Raw genomic sequence first — 16,923 nt, forward strand, 5'->3', positions numbered from 1 at the left:
TGCAGAAAGCCACTGGGCTATTGCTACACTAACAGAGTCCATGCACTTAACATTTCTTGGTGGTCATTGTAGGGCAGCTCTAGATCGGGCCTGCCCAGGCTAGCACTGTGCCCACCCCACCTCCTAGGTTATGGGTCTTTCCTGAGCAGTAGACTAACATGTCAGTCTTGGATCTTCACATTCAGATGGTGGAAGGTGGGGAGGACAGCTGCCCTTGAATATGGGGCGCCTGGCCAGCCACGCCAGCCCTGCCAGTTGGCCTACATGAGGTTGAGGCCATGAAACAATAGATGACAATAACAAACTTGACTAAGTGGCCTGTTGGTTGCAGAAAGAAACCAGTGTGGTTTGTGGAGCCACAGGGGAAGCAGGCATGGAGACCGTTCAGTACCCCATGGTGCCCAGGTATTCCAGAAGGCAGGGGATGGGTCCATGTGGAGTCGGGGCTCTACCTTGCTATTATATTCTTCTCTCTATATCTATATCTTGTCGGCTCAGAATCCTGTCCCACCTTAGGATATGGTTTCTGGGGGTGCCTGGGTGGTTCAGTCAGTTAGGTGTCTGCCTTCCGCTCACCTTATGGTCCCAGGTTCCTGGGATCGAACCCTGCATCTGGCTCTCTGCCCAGGAGGGAGCCTGCTTCTCCCTCTCCTTATGCCTGCCGCTCCCCCTGCTTGTTCTCTTCCACCACCCCCTGCCAAATAAATACATAAAATCTTTAAAAAAAAAAAAAAAAGAATATGGTTTCTGGGTACACCCGCTCCCATCTTCTTTCTGTGTCCCCGATACAGCACAGTAACATCTTCTATGGTAAAGTACAGTTCCGTTCTGTTCAGCAAGCATTGTTGAAGGCCCTGCTCTGTATTAAGCTAGACTATGTGTGGGAAGATGGACAAGGGTCCTGTACTGGAATAAGTGGAGATTATGGTTTTTGCTGTAAGAAAGTGAGATTAGCTAACAGCAAGGAAGGAAGCAAGGTTATGAAATCAGGAGAAGGTTATTGAAAGAGGAGGCAGCTTTTTCCTTTTTTTTTTTTTTTTTAAAGATTTTATTTATTTATTTGACAGAGAGAGAGATGACAAAGAGGCAGAGAGGCAGGCAGAGGGAGAGGGGGGAGGCAGGCTCCCTGCTGAGCAGAGAGCCCAATGCGGGGCTCGATCCCAGGACCCCAAGACCATGACCTGAGCCAAACGAAGGCAGAGGCTTAACCCACTGAGCCACCCAGGTGCCCCAGCTTTTTTCTTTTTTAAAGATTTTATTTATTTATTTGAGAGGGAGAGAGTGTATACATGAGCAGGGGGAGAGGCAGAGGGAGAAGCAGACTCTCCACTGAGCAGGGAAGCCCGACACAGGGGCAGGGCTCATCCCAGGACCCCAGGATCATAACCTGAGCCAAAGACAGCCACTTAACCCACTGAGCCCCCCAGGAGCCCCAAGAGGAGGTAAGACATTGAAAGGCAGAGGTGCAGAGCATGCCAGGGCCTTCCAGGCAGCAAGAAGAGGCTGAGCAAAAGCCCCGAGGTGGGAGGAGTATACTGTGTGCAGAGAGCAGTGCAGGCCAGTGAGGATGGAGCAGCACAGCGCTGTGGGAAGGAATACAGCAGAAACATCTGCGGGAGTGTAGACTGTGTTTTAAATTATGGGGAACCACTGAGAATTTTTGAGCCAGGGACAGAGTTTGGACTTTATATGACACGCATGTCCGTGTAGAGGAGGGCCTAGAAGAGAGAGGCTGGAGTAGGTTGCTTAGCTTTGCTAAACCATCTGCTGCCGGTGCTGAGGGCAGTGAAGGTGCGAAGGAAATGAGGTCATGAGTGTGAGAAGTGTCGCCAGGACGAATGGATAGAATTTAACAGTGGATGGGATGGAAGAGGCAATGTGATAAGTGGTTAAGTATTTAAGCTTTAAAGTCACGTCCCCCTGACCTCAAAGTTAGGCTCTTTGTTGACCTTGAGCAAGTCACTTAATGGCTCTAAGTCTTGGTTTCTTATCTGTAGAGTGGGGATAGTTACAGTACTATTTCACAGGATTGTTAAAAGGATTGAAACAAATAGTATACCCTAAATACCTAGCCCAGAGCCCGTAATAAATGCCCCACAAATGTTAGCTACCATTTTTTTCGACAGCCGTGTCGAGATAAATTAACATACCATACAATTCACACATTTACAGGGTACAATTCAGTGTATTTTGGTGTCATCACAGAACTGTGCAACCATTGCCACTCTCTAATTCCAGAACAATTTCATCACCCCAAAAGGACCCTCATACCCATCAGCAGTCAACTCCCATTCGTCCTTTCCCCCAGCCCTTAGCACTCAGTCATATACTTTCTGTCTCTCTGGATTCACCTCTTCTGGACATTTCCTATAAATAGAATCATATGAGATGTGCTCTTTGTGTCTGGTTTCTTTCATTTAGCATAAGGTTTTTCAAGTTCATCTGTGTTGGAACGTGCGTGAGAACTTCATTTCTTTTTATTCCCAGATAATGTTCTGTTGTCCGGATCCCCCGCATTTGGCTGGTCTACCCATCAGGTGGTGGCATTTGAGTTGCTCCCACTTTCTGGCTGTTGTGAATAATAATGCTGCCGTGGATAGTCACGAACAAGTTTTTGCATGGATATGTTTTCTTGGGTATATACCTGGGAATGGAATTCCTAGGGCGTATGGTCATTCTATGTTTAACATTTTGAGGAGCTGCCAGACTGTTTTGCAGAGCAACTAGAGTGTTTTACATCCCCGCCAACAGTGGATCAGGGCTCCAGCATCTCCACATCTCTGCCAATGCTTCTTGTTGCCCATTCCTTTGAGTATAGCCATCCTGAAGGATATGAAGTGGTGTCTCATGGTTTGTTTGTTTTTTCAAGATTTTATTTATTTATTTGACACAGAAAGACACAGCGAGAGAGGGGACACAAGCAGGGGGAGTGGGAGAGGGAGAAGCAGAAAGCCGGAAGCAGGGCTCGAACCCAGGACCCTGGGATCATGACCTGAGCCAAAGGCAGATGCCCAACAGATGAGCCACCCAGGCGCCCTGTGTGTCTCATGGTTTTGATTTCCATTTCCTTATGGACTAATGATATTGAGCATCTTTTCATGTGCTTATTAACCATTCGTATATCTTCTTTGGAGAAATGTCTATGCCCTTTTTTGTTTTTTTAAGTGAGGGGGACAGGGAAAGAGAAAGAAAGAGAGAGGAGGGGCAGAGTGGGGGAGAGAGAGAGAGAATCTTAAACAGACTCCTTACTGGGCTCAGTCTCATGACCCTGAAATCATAACCTGAGCCAAAATCAAGAGTCAGACGCATGACCAAGTGAGCCACTCAAGGTGCCCCTCTATGCCCATCTTTTTCTTTTTTTTAAAAGATTTTATTTATTTATTTATTTGACAGAGAGAGATCACAAGTAGGCAGAGAGGCAGGCAGAGAGAGAGGAAGGGAAGCAGGCCCCTTGCTGAGCAGACAGCCCAATGTGGGGCTCGATCCCAGGACCCTGAGATCATGACCCGAGCTGAAGGCAGAGGCTTTAACCCACTGAGCCACCCAGGCGCCCCAACTACCTATGCCCATCTTTTAATTGGGTTGTCTTTTATTATTAAGTGTTAAGAGTTCTTTATATATTGTAGATACAAGTCTCTTATCAGGCAGATAATTTGCAATATTTTCTCCCATTCTGTGGGTTGTCTTTTTACTTTCTTGATAGTATCAGCAGCGACACTAAAGTTTTAAATTTTGATGTAGTCTTATTTATCTATCCCTTGTTTTGTCACCTGTGCTTTTGGTGTTGTATCACTACCGTTCTTTAAGGACACATTGACTATGTTGAGTTTAAGATTCAGTAACAGAGGAATGCCTGGGTGGCTCAGTCAGTTAAGCGTCTGTCTTCGGCTCAGGTCATGATCCCATGGTCCTAGGATCGAGTCCCACATCTGGCTCCTTGCTCAGCCGGGAGCCTTCTTTTCCCTCTGCCTGTGGTTCCCCCTGCTTGTGCGTGCTCTTGCACTCTCTCTCTCTGACAAATAAGTAAACAAAATCTTTTTTAAAAATGAGATTTGGTAACAGAATGGTATTACCATTAACAGGGCTACAGGGTACAGAAGGAGAAGGTGGGGAGTTTCAGGGATGGAAAGTACTTAGGCTACTGAAGGCCATGAATCCTGTTTTGGGGACTCTGAGTTAAGGTATAGAGAGAGCAAGCAGAGAAAGAGATACCATGTGGACGGCTGGAAATACAGGTCTAGAGGAAAGGAAAGCAGTCAGGAGATGAAAAAGCGGGAGAATTGGGGTACCTGGCTGGCTCAGTTGGTGGAACGTGCAACTCTTGACCTCGGGGTCGTGTTGGGTGTAGAGCTTACTTAAGAAAAGAAAGAGAGAGAGAGAGAAACAGAAGGAGAATTGGGGGTGTCCTCTCAGAAGTAGCAGGTGAGGATGCAGAAGTAGATACAACCAGCCCCAAGCAGATAACATCTAAGAGAAAAGAAAAGGGGAACCTAAAACAGCCTCCTGAAGATTCTCTGCGTGTTTTGGGGGAGTGTGTGGAGGAGTGTTTGGAGGGAAAAAAAAGAATAGCACTGGCTCACATGGCCAAGGGAACATGTGTCAAGGAGAATGAGGAGGTGGTGACCGGCAGCGTCACACGAGGAGTGGAGGGAGGTGGGTAAGGGGGAGGGAAGGGAAGAGAGACACTTGGCAGCAGGCAGGTCACTGACAGCCTCTGGCAGGGCTTCGGGGTAGCAGGTCTGGACTGAGGATGTCAGGGTGCGGGGGAGGGCAGCATCTAGAAATATGAAGTTGTTTTAAGAAGGACAAAGTGGGATAGTTTAACAGAAACACAGAGTGACAAAAGGTTTTCATTTTTGTTTTGTTTTTGAAGATTAGGACGTGAGCAATTTGTGGGCCAAGGGGAAGGAGAGATGAAAGATTCCGTGGGGGCGATTCGGTGATGGCTGGTCTCTGTGGAGATGGGAGGAATTGTGAGCCATGAGTTAATCTTTGCAAAATTCATTTCAACACCCTCACCATCCCCCCCTTTTTTTAAATTTAAATTTTGTTAGTTACCACACAGTGCAATTTTGGTTTCTGGAGTAGAATTCAGTGATTCGTCACTTCCATGTAGCACCCAGTGCTCATCACAGGTGCCCTCCCTAATACCCATCACCCATCTAGCCCATCCCCCACCCACCTCCCTCCGTCATCCCTCAGTTTGTTCTCTGTCATTAAGAGTCAATTATGGATGGGGCACCAGGGCGGCTCAGTTGCTAAGTGTCTGCCTTCAGCTCAGGTCATGATCCCAGGGTCCTGGAATTAAACCCTGCATCTGGCTCCCTGCTCTGCGGGGTACCTGCTTCTCCCTCTTCCACTCCCCCTGCTTGTGTTCCCTCTCTGGCTGTCTCTCTCTCTGTCAAATAAATAAAATCTTTAAAAAAAAAAAAAAGTCACTTCTGGCTTATTTCCCTCTCTCCTTTTCTTCTTTTCCCCCTTCCCATATGTTCTCTTTTTTTTTAAATTCTACATATGAGTGAGATCATATGGTATTTGTCTTTCTCTGACTTATTTCACTTAGCATTATACACTCTAGCTCCATCCATGTCATTGCAAATAGCAAGATTTCATTCTTCATCTCCCCCTTCCTTAAGGCAGATTTCCCAACATTCTTTGTACAGTATTTGGGGTCACCAGTTTTGGAAATGATGATCTAGATTAAGAGCATCTCAAGGTCAGGGACCTCATTCATCTCTGAGGTGTAGCCTCTGGAACGGAATAGTTATGAGAACGGCAGGTGGACAAAGTAAGGGGAGGAAGAAGGTCCCATCACCCAGACACAGGAGGCAAAGTAGAAAGAATGGGTATAGATGCAGGAAATGAAGATAAGGGGAGAAGTTGAAGCTCACAGTGAGCGGCCTCTATCCCATCAGCTGAGACAAGTCGACTAAGAGCAAGTGGGGCAGAGGTCTACAGTCAGCCTTGTGTGTATTTTCACTATACATATAGGGTGTGAATTCTTTGTCATTGCAAACATTGCAGCAGCACACCCCTGTTGATTTTCTTTAGTGTTTAATTTTTTTTTAATTTTTTTAAAGATTTTATTTATTTATTTGACAGACAGAGGTCACAAGTAGGCAGAGACGCAGGCAGAGAGAGAGGAAGGGAAGCAGGCTCCCTGCTGAGCAGAGAGCCCAATGCAGGGCTTGATCCCAGGACCCCAGGATCATGGCCAGAGCCAAAGGCAGAGGCATTAACCCACTGAGCCACCCAAGCACCCCTAGTGTTTAATTTTTCTAAGTAATCTCTCTACCCAGCATGTCGCTCAAATTCACAACCCCGAGATCAAGAGTCACAGACAGACTCTACTGACTGAGCCAGCCAGGTACCCCATCACTGATAATTTTTTTTTTAATTTTATTTATTTATTTGACAAACAGAGATCACATGTAGGCAGAGAGGCAGGCAGAGAGAGGGGGAAACAGGCTCCCCACTGAGCATAGAGCCCGATGCAGGGCTCAATCCCAGGACCCTGAGATCATGACCTGAGCTGAAGGCAGAGGCTTAACCCACTGAGCCACCCAGGTGCCCCCCCTGATGATTTTTAATGCCTTTTTTTGTGTTCCTAGTTGATGCTGTCTGAGTGGTTAATTGACGTCCCTTCGGATTTGGGGCAGGAATGGATTGTGGTCGTGTGTCCTGTTGGAAAAAGAGCTCTGATTGTGGCCTCCAGGGTGAGTCGCTGCCTCCTCCCTATCCCAGCATGCCTGGTCTATGGCGGGAGGGATTCTTTGCACTTTGTGTTCCTTTTTTTTTTTTTTTTTTTCTTTTTTGGTGAGCATCAAAGCAAGGTTTATTGAGAGATAGCAAAGTGAGAGCACAAAGCTCCCAAGGAGGGAGGCGGCCGGAGAGGGTTGCCACCGGGGTTTCTAAGTCCAAGGGTTTTTATGGGCTTGTTAGCGGGCTGTTTTCATCTGATTAACCCTCCCTGCGCCGGTCATCCAAACATGGGAAAGGGTGGAGAGCTCCTTCCAGGGTGGTGTAAGATCCTTTCAAGAGTGGTTTCCTTGGGGCCCCTGGGTGGCTCAGTGGGTTAAAGCCTCTGCCTTGGGCTCAGGTCATGATCCCAGGGTCCTGGGATCGAGCCCCTGCATCGAGCCCCGCATCAGGCTCTCTGCTCAGCAGGGAGCCTGCTTCCTCCTCTCTCTCTGCCTGTTTCTCTGCCTACTTGTGATCTCCATCTGTCAAATAAATAAATAAAATCTTTAAAAAAAAAAAAAAAAAAGAAGAGTGGCGACCATTCAAAGCTACTTCCTGCTGGTCAGGGTGTTGGATGGGGCGGCTGTCAGGATTCCTCTCGTCCGGATTTATCAAGAGGTCCTCTGTAAATGTCTGGTTTGACCTCCATGTGAGCCTCCATCTGAACCACTTTTCGGAGTTTGATGACCTTTATCTGTTAGTTGTCCTTAACAATGGTGCAGATCCCAGACGAGCCCCCATAAATGTTTTAGGACTTTTTTCTCCGTCGGTGCCTGTGGTTCTTGGTCACACCTCTTTGAAGAATGAAGAGGTAGACCAGACGGAGTAGTGGGCAGCAAAGCAAGGTTTAATGAGCAACAGCAAAGTGAGGGTACAAAGCTCCCGAGGAGGGAGGAGGCCCAAGAAGGTCACCTGTGCTTCGAGTTCCCTATCTCTTGCAGCCACTGGGTCTGGCATGGGTTTTGAAACACTTTCCTGCAGGAGGGCTAAGTTGAGAGCCGTCTTTGGGCCAATGACACCCCTGCAGACTGTGGAAGCAGAGGGTGAGGAGACCTTGATGCCTAATGGGAATGGTAACTTTCCACACAGGGTTCTACCAGCGCCTACACCAAGAGTGGTTACTGTGTCAACAGGTTTTCTTCCCTTCTGCCAGGCGGCAACAGGCGAAACTCAACAACAGCAAAAGGTACCTACATAAAATTATCTATTTATTCAGTTTGTTTGTATGTTTAGAAATATATATTTTAAAGTAATCTCTACACTCAACAGGGGTTCAAACTCCTGACCCCAAGTTCAAGAGTCACAAGTTCTACCAACTGAGCCAGCCAGGTGCCCTATTTATTAAGTTTTGTAATTAGTAAAAGACAGCAGAAGGTCCTTGGTTACTTGCTTTAAAGACTCACTTTGAAAGTATACCTTTGAAACTGTAGCTCTAGATTTGGGCCATCTCCTTCAAGTTCAAGGGAGTCGTATCCACTGAATTCAGGCCGTCTTCAAGGTCAGGCCTCCTCAGTTATAGAACAGATGCAGTCCTATGAGGACTGCTGGGCAACAAACCCCTGAATTAAAGTTGACACACCTTCCCCATGGACACCCATTACAAGGTGACACATGCAGTTTTGCGTGGGGGAGGTCCCTTGGAATGCCGAGTGTAAAGTACAGTGAGCTGTTTCTGGGGCTTCCTGCCAAATTCCCTTTCCTCCTTTATCATTGTTCTAACCGTAGCCTCTCCAACCTAGGCTCCGCTGAGGAGACTAAGTTCAGGGAGGTTAAATCACTTGCGGGCGGCCATTCATCGAAGTGGCAGAGCTGGACCTGAAACGCTGTTCTCTTCCCTGCCGGCTCAGGCTCCCTGGGTGGTTCTTTATGTGCTTGTTACCAAGCCCAGCCTTTCCTGTTAGCTTCTAGAGGGCCTCACATGTGCCTTTTGGCTCACCCATCCTCGTATCTTTCCCCTACTCCTTACACCCACTCCTAGCTCTGGTCAGCTTGCTTGCCTGCTTGTTCCCCACATTTGGCCAGTTCATTTCACCTGGAGGCCTTTCCTCATGTCAGGTCAGTATTCTGGCCTGAAATGCCCTCCCACCTCCCTTCTGCCCTGTTGTTTTAATCCTCTGATCCCGGAAAACTACATCTCTTCCATGTTATCTCTTCTGTGAAGAATTTCCTGCTTCTCTAGTCTCCCTCTTCTGGAATTCCTGTTGCTCTTAGTTTGTGTGGTACAGTTCCACTCTTGGTTCTTTTCTCTGTGATCATCTTATCTCTTTACCTAGATTGTAAGTTCCTTAAAGGCAGCCACTACTTAGAGTTAATATTCCCCACAGAACACACCACCTATGATAGGAACTCAAAAGTGCATGTACATTAAAATGGAAGATTGCTTGCTTTTGGATTGGAGCTTTCCTAAGATGAGTAAATGTCCCAGTTTATCTAAAAGTTTAGAATTCCCACCTGGCTTAAGGGTCGCCTTGATCTCTTTCATGCTGTCCTGCTCACATCACCCTTCAGCGGCACCAGGAGCAAGAAAGGGCCATAAAGAACTTTCTCCCTGGGGTGCGTGGGTGGCTCAGTCATTGAGCATCTGCCTTTGGCTTAGGTCATGATCCTGGAGTTCCGGGATCGGGACCCGCATCGGGCTCCCTGCTCCTCGGGATGCCTGCTTCTCCCTCTCCCACTCCCCCTGCTTGGGTTCCCTCTCTCTCTGTGTCTCTGTCAAATAAATAAATAAAATCTTTAAAAAAAAAAAAAAAAGAACTTTCTCCCTAATGAAGTCTGATTGGAATGGGCACCCAGTACTAACTTTCTGCTCTGTGTCCTCAGACTACACCATTCTGGACTGCATTTACAGTGAGGTGAACCAGACCTACTATGTTCTGGATGTGATGTGCTGGCGGGGACACCCTTTTTATGATTGCCAGGTAAGGACGGGTCCTCTCCTCGCGTCTTCCCCTCTTTTCTCCTCTCCTCCCAGGAAAGTGGCTCCACGTGTGGGTTTGGTACGTGACCAGCTTCTGTGTGTGCACAGGATGTGGTATATCAAGAACATTATCTAATGTTCCTTGTATCTTTGTGTTTAAATTAGCTTCGTTAAAAAAAAAAAAAAAGAAGAAGTAGGAGGAACTAAGGGAAGTACAGCAATCTTGAGGGGAGGAAAGAGTGAAAAGGAGCAGAGGGGTAGGCTGGGACTTTATAGAAGTTGCAGCCGCCCCCTCCCCTCTCTCCAGAGTAGAGGAGGATTGCTGGCAGGGAAGACTGTGGGCAACAGGGATGCCACCTTGTGCAGGCTGTGCAAGGAAGAGAAGGTGGAATTAAGTCACCATCGGAGAGTCTCCAGCCAGCTCCGCTGTCTCAGCAACCACATCCTGACACTGAAAACAGCAGGGCCTCCTTCATATGACACAATGGCTCGAATCTCTGAGGGGCCAGTTCTGGAAGGAGATTTTCCAAGTGAGGAGAACCCCCCCAATATTGTCCCCTCGAGTTTCACCTTCCCCCAAGGTTTTTCTGAGATTGGCGATTCCTATGAGTGACAGTCGCCGTCCCTGGAGTGAGGCTGGGTCAACCCCTTAGACTCCATTTCTGTTCCCAACACTCCCGCATCATTGTCTCAGTTTTCTAGTGGTGATTTTTTTGTCCTCCCTGTCAATTAGTTTATCACAGTCCTTCTCACTGTGGTTAGAAATGCAAATTGGCAGACCTTATGAATCTGAGACTCTGGGGTCAGCTCACATTTTAACAAGCTTCAGGACCATCTTCATGCAGGCTCAAGTGTGAATCGCAGGTTGTCACCATAGGCTGCTGCTTTCTGTAGCCATGAGCCAGAGCATGGTTTCCCAAAGTACGAGGCTAGGTGGTGGTGCCACAGAATTCGAAAACACGCCTTGTCCTAACAATAATAGCTAAGACTTGCATTGCCAAGCACGTTTGAGCACTATCTCACTGAAGCCCTTATAATGACACTCTAAGGTGAGTGCTGCTGTCGTTCCTCACATATAGGCATGGGAAGCTGAGAGCCACAGATGGTAAGTACCTTGCTCTAGTGCAGAGACACACCTAAAACTCAGACCTCATAAATTCAGTGTCAAACATATTTTCCTTTAATTCTGCTGAAGGATATTTAGTAACATGTATTCACAACCTGTAAATTTGGTTACTAGAGTTACCTTTATTTTGGGGCGCCTGGGTGGCTCAGCTGGTTAAGGGTCTGCCTTAGGCTCAGGTCATGATCCTGGGGTCCTTGGATCGAGCCTCATGTCGGGCTTCCTGCTCAGCAAGGAACCTGCTTCTCCCTCCGCCCTGCCCCCTGCTTCTGTGCACACCACATGTACACACTCTCTCTCTCAAATAAAATCCTTAAAAATAAATAAAATTACCTGTATTTCTATAATATATAGAATAGACTTCTTAAAATTTTTTTTTTTTTTATTTGTTAGAGAGAGAGAGAGGGAGAGAGAGCAAGCACAGGCAGACAGAATGGCAGGCAGAGGCAGAGGGAGAAGCAGGCTCTCTGCTGAGCAAGGAGCCCGATGTGGGACTCGATCCCAGGACGCTGGGATCATGACCTGAGCCGAAGGCAGCTGCTTAACCAACTGAGCCACCCAGGCGTCCCTTAAATTTTTTTTTTAAAGTTTTTATTTATTTAACAGAGAGAGACACAGCAAGAGAGGGAACACAAGCAGGGGGAGTGGGAGAGGGAGAAGCAATCTTCCCGCCAAACAGGGAACCTGATGCAGGGCTCGATCCCAGGACGCTGGGATCATGACCTGAGCTAAAGGCAGACGTTTAATGACTGAGCCACCCAGGCACCCCAGACTTTTTTTAATTTTTAAAAGCGAAATAATGTACAAGAAACAAAAGGCACTTAATAGCTACAGAAGGATACATATCAGGAATTCAGAAAATAAAGTAGTTTATAAGAAGTTACAACTACATAGTAGTTTCTAATCCTCAGAATTAAAATAAAACAGATATTAACATAATGTGCTTTGGAGTTAGAGTACAGGGTCGCCTTGTATTTTCTGTGGGGAAATGATATAATCTCTGTGGGCCTCAGAGTCCTCAACTGTAGAATGGAGATAATCATAATCCAACTCTCAGAGTGTGGTTGAGGGTTAATAATGATGTGCATAAAGTACTTAGCATGGAGCCTGACACCCAGTAGGCCTTCAGTGATATATGTTGGCTCGACTACTTTTAAAAAACCTTACTGGCAGGGCGCCTGGGTGGCTCAGTGAGTTAAAGCCTCTGCCTTTGGCTCAGGTCATGATCCCAGGGTCCTGGGATCAAGCCCCGCATCGTGCTCACTGCTCATCAGGGAGCCTGCTTCTTCCTCTCTCTCTGCCTACCTCTCCGCCTACTTGTGATCTCTGTCAAATAAATAAAATAAAAATCCTTAAAAAAAAACTTATTGGGTTTTAAGAAAAAAATCTTCAAAGATTTTTTTTTAAATTTTATTTACTTATTTGACACAGAGAGAAATCACAAGTATGCAGAGGCAGGCAGAGAGAAGGGGAAGCAGGCTCCCCGCTGAGCAGAGAGTCCGATGCGGGACTCGATCCCAGGATACTGAGATTGTGGCCTGAGCTGAAGGCAGAGGCCCAACCCACTGAGCCACCCAGGCGCCCCTTCAAAGATTTTATAAATATATTCCTGACCTTATGGCAGTATTTGAAGGAACAAAGAGGTTAATGATAGAGGGGCTTAGGTCTCTAAAAATTAGGTGGCTATTTAGAATGGGGAGTTCTGTTCATGTTATAGTTTGATATGAGCAGCATTTCATCTTTCTGTTTCCCTTCTCTGTGGCAGACTGATTTCCGATTCTACTGGATGCATTCAAAGCTACCAGAAGAAGGACTGGGAGAGAAAACCAAGCTCAATCCTGTATGGCCTGGTGTTAGGACTGTAGGATTCTTTAGGGGGATTGGTTTGGATTGTTCTCTTATCTAAATATAATCATTATGAATGAAATTATCTTATTGTTGAGGTAGCATGGCACAATGGGAAGGATGTGGGCTTACCAGCCTTCCACATCTGAACCAGTTTTGGCTTTAACAATTACTAGCTAAAGTTGATAATCTCATTTGGCCTTAGTTTCTCCATCTGTGTAATAGGGTTAATAACACCCACTTTACAGGGTTGTTCTAAGAACCAAGGGATATGAAGTGTGCATGTTCTCCTAACATGATGCTTATGGTAGTCACTCAATAAATAGGGGTTGATATAAAATGCTAGTAACTGCTTTTATTAATAATGCTCTTTAGAGCTCTAGTACAGTGGTTCTCAAACTGTAGCATGTGTCAGCACTATCTGGAGGCCGGGTAAACATAGATGCCTAGGTGTCCCCTCCGGAGTTTCTGATTCAGTAGGTCAGGGTGAGCCTGAGGATTTGCATTTCTAACACTGGGGAGTGCTGCTGGTGCTGCTAGTCCACCGACCACACTTTGAGAACTTCTGTTCTTGTATCTGAGCTGAGAGTGACCTCATCTAGTCAGCTGCCTCATTTGACAGATGAGGATGTAAGCTCAGAGAGGGGACTGCCTTCCCCAAGGTCCCACAGCCCAGGATGCCAGCCCCTGTATCTTTGCTACCCACTGAGCAATTAAATATGCGACAGCTACGTTCAGGGCATTTTATTAGCAAAGCCCTGTAGATTGGCATTTGCTTGGATTGTTTACAACACTTTTAAAGGCATTTGGATAACCAATTACAGGACAGGTCAGCATCAGTATTGTTACCAGGAAGGTCCTGGAAGAACATGTATTGAGGAAGGGGAACATGGGAGCAGCTGTGTCTGAAATGTTCTAAGAACTCTGCATGTATTATCCCACTGAGCCTGTGCAACGATCCTATGAGGGAGATACTTTTATTATCCTATTTTATAGATGGGAAGGCAGAGACATATACAGATGAAATGATGCAAAGTTGGGAGTGAAACCCAACCAATCTGACTTTAGAGTTTTAGTCCTAATCACTTTGTTACACTGTTTGTTCAGGCTAAAAATCCATGCTGATATGAAAGGAGCTGCAGTAGCCCTTCTTAGGACTGTCATATGGCTTTGAGAATAACATACAGTCCCTAAATCTAGCACAGGACAGTGGTTCTCCGTCCTGGCTGTGTGTCAGAATCAACTGGATAGCTTTAAAGAAAAAAAAGAAAGAAAGAAAGAAAAAATGCCTGGGACTCATCCCAGGCCAATTCAGTCAGAATCTTGGGGTGGGGCCTGGACTTGAGTGATTTTTAAGAGTTCCCTTGGTGATTCTTGTGGCTGAAGCAAGGTTGAGAATTAACAACCCAGTAATTCAGAGGGTGGGGGTGGATAGGGAAAGATGAGACTGAACTTTTCTTCTTTAATACAGTTTCACTTGCTGGAACCAATATTATTTGTAACATGTACTAATTCTTTGCTCTAATTTATTTTAGTTTAAATTTGTCGGACTAAAGAATTTCCCTTGTACTCCGGAGAGCCTGTGTAAGGTGCTGTCTATGGATTTCCCTTTTGAGGTAACCACCGTTGTCCTTACTGCTCTGATGTGACTGCAGGACGCAGGGAAGCTTGGTCACGTAGACTCTTCGGATATCCTCTGACTTTGCTGTGTCAAAGCATCAGAGAAGGGCTGGAAGCTGATTCCTGGGGAAGATGTGCCACTGCCCTTCAGAGCCTCAGCTCTGCCCGACTAGATAAGTCAGAATGCCAGGGCTGGAAGGGCCCTGGGAGGACAACTCATCTACACCCTTCATTGTACAGATGGAAAGGTGGGGGCACAGGGCGGGGCAAGGCTTCCATTCCTAGGTCCTTCTTAGGTACCTGTTTTCTGCTATGAGCCTGAGAGCCAGGTCGCTTGTTTGACTGCCATAGCTGTGGGTAAAGTTGGGGGCTTCTGTGACTGACAGACCAAGGGGGCATGAACTCTTATCCTCCCTCCCAAGACAGATGGTCCCTGGGGGTGGTGGTGCTTGCTGAGCAGTGGCTGAGAGCAGGGTGACCAGCCTGTCCAGTTTGTCCAGAACTTCCCCAGTTTAGCACTGGTCTCACATCCCTAGAATCTCCTCAGTCCTGAGCAGTCTTTTGTCATCCTTAGAACCTGCAGTTACCGTCTCCAGGCTCAGCACAAAAACTTTCCTTTGCCCCTCACACCCTTTAAAATTCTGCCTAGTCACCCACAAGAAATTGCTTGAGCCCAATATTGTTTTGCTTTTTCAGTGGGTTAATCCTATGCCTTAGGCTCAGGTCATGGTCTCAGGATCCTGGGTTGAGCCCCATATCGGGCTCTCTGCTCAGCAGGGAGCATGCTTCCTCCTCTCTCTCTGCCTGCCTCTCTGCCTACTTCTGATCTCTCTCTCTGCCAAACAAATAAATAAAATCTTAAAAAAAAGAAAAAAAGGATCACAGCTTCCCAAATGAGGAAATGGCAAAGGCCAAGTTGCCTTCAATTCTGGGAGTCAATTAAGAAGGTGGTAAGAACACCATCTTTATTTATAATCCGTATGCCCCAGTGACAATAAATGCTTTTTAGAGATGAGTCACTGAATCGTGGAAAAGAAAATGTGGGACTGTAGGAGGTCTTCCCGTTGAGAAAAACTGAGTTTCCCAGAACATAGCTCGCAGACAATTTAGGGGGAGGTGTGGCAACCAACAACGGCATGGGGAACAGAGCTTCCTGACAGCCTGTTTCCCCTGTGCTCAGCAGTCCAGCGTCTTGGAGGGGCCTGTCCAGTTCCCCTGCTTTGTTCCCTGTGTGGAATACATTCCCCATTACAGAGATGTCTGAGTGGTGAAAAATGCATGGATCTGGGGACAGGAGACCCGGGCTCAAGTTGAATTTCAGCTTCATACTGTGTTTTTATTTTTATTTATTTTTACTTATTTTTTAAATTAAAAAAAAAAAAATTTTTAAGGATTTTTATTTGTTTACTTGAGAAAGAAAGTGAGCAAGAGAGAGAAAGAGAGCACAAGCCAGGGAAGGGGCAGAGGGAGAGGGAGAAGCAGACTACCCACCAAGTAGGGAGCCCAATATAAGGCTCCATCCCAGGACCCTGGGACTGTGACCTGAGCCGAAGGTGCCCCTGTTTTATTTTCTTTTTAAGATTTATTTATTTTAGAGAGATTGAGAGCCCAAGTGGGAAGGGAGGGAAAGGAAGAGAGAATCTCAAGCTGACACCGTACTGAGCGTGGAGCCCCATGCGGGGCTCAATCTCACAACTCTGAGATCACCACCTGAGCTGAAACCAAGAGTCAGGCACTCAACTGACTCTGCCACCCGAGCCCCCCCATACTGTGTTTTTAGGGAGGACCCCAGAACTAGCCCTAGCCTCTTTTCTTAAACACCCTCAATGGTGGGCAGGAGGATAAAGTAGCAAGCAGCCTGTAAACAAGAAGGTGCTATGTATGTTTTTATTTTCTAAAATTTAATTTTCTAGGCCATTTTTTCATCTAGAGAAATCGTGCACAGGTGAGAAACAAGGATTCTTCTCCCTCTGGCAGTGATCCAGAAAAGGGAGTTGGCCCGCTAGAGCTGCCCCTGTGTGCCTAGGCTCTCCTGGAAACAGGGGGGCCCAGAAGTCATTTTGGTCACTCGCTTCCCCTTTTTGTAGGTAGATGGACTCCTCTTCTACCACAAGCAGACCCACTATAGCCCTGGAAGCACTCCTCTGGTGGGCTGGCTGCGCCCCTACATGGTGTCAGATGTTCTTGGCATAGCCATGCCAGCCGGCCCGCTGACCACCAAGCCGGAATACGCCGGGCTCCAGCTCCAGCAGATTATTGAGCATAAGAGAAGCCAGGAAGGCATGAAGGAGAATGTTGCACACAAGGCATCCGAGAACGGGCGCTATGAGTTGGAACACCTGTCCACCCCCAAGCCGAAGAGTCCTTCCGGTAGCCTGGACCCCGCAGAGAGCCTCATGGAGAACTAAACAGCGTGGCTCCTTGTGGAATCACAGGATGGTGCTTCGTCCCAAAAAGAAGGCTGGGGAGGAAGATAGTGACAACATCAGGTTATTTCATTTTAGAGTGGACTTTCCAAAGCCACTCCAGCTGGATATAGCTTATCTCCTATCAGAAATGCTGGCTCAGACCACTGAATGAGGTTCCCAGATTGGGTGGTCTTTGGATTTGAGCAGTAATTCCTGTAAAAAGTATATCCCAGATATTCACAGTGTAAATATAGGTAATTCTTACGAAA

General features: G+C 46.8%; 1 protein-coding gene across 6 annotated transcripts in view; it reads left to right on the top strand.

The window, feature by feature from the left end:
- LOC111153143 (snurportin 1) overlaps nucleotides 1-16,923 on the top strand; it is a 39,606-nt gene extending 22,683 nt beyond the window's left edge. For all 6 annotated transcript variants that reach the window (XM_022511940.1, XM_022511935.1, XM_022511937.1 and 3 more), the window contains 6 exons: nucleotides 6,612-6,716; nucleotides 7,831-7,927; nucleotides 9,562-9,659; nucleotides 12,547-12,621; nucleotides 14,162-14,242; nucleotides 16,334-16,923. In XM_022511940.1, the coding sequence (XP_022367648.1) occupies nucleotides 6,612-6,716; nucleotides 7,831-7,927; nucleotides 9,562-9,659; nucleotides 12,547-12,621; nucleotides 14,162-14,242; nucleotides 16,334-16,654 (777 nt within the window). In that variant the 3' untranslated portion in view covers nucleotides 16,655-16,923. The remainder of the gene's footprint in view (nucleotides 1-6,611; nucleotides 6,717-7,830; nucleotides 7,928-9,561; nucleotides 9,660-12,546; nucleotides 12,622-14,161; nucleotides 14,243-16,333) is intronic.

This window comes from Enhydra lutris, unplaced genomic scaffold (assembly GCF_002288905.1).
Source record: "Enhydra lutris kenyoni isolate GAN:26980312 unplaced genomic scaffold, ASM228890v2 scaffoldscaffold31, whole genome shotgun sequence".
Lineage (NCBI taxonomy): Eukaryota > Metazoa > Chordata > Mammalia > Carnivora > Mustelidae > Enhydra > Enhydra lutris.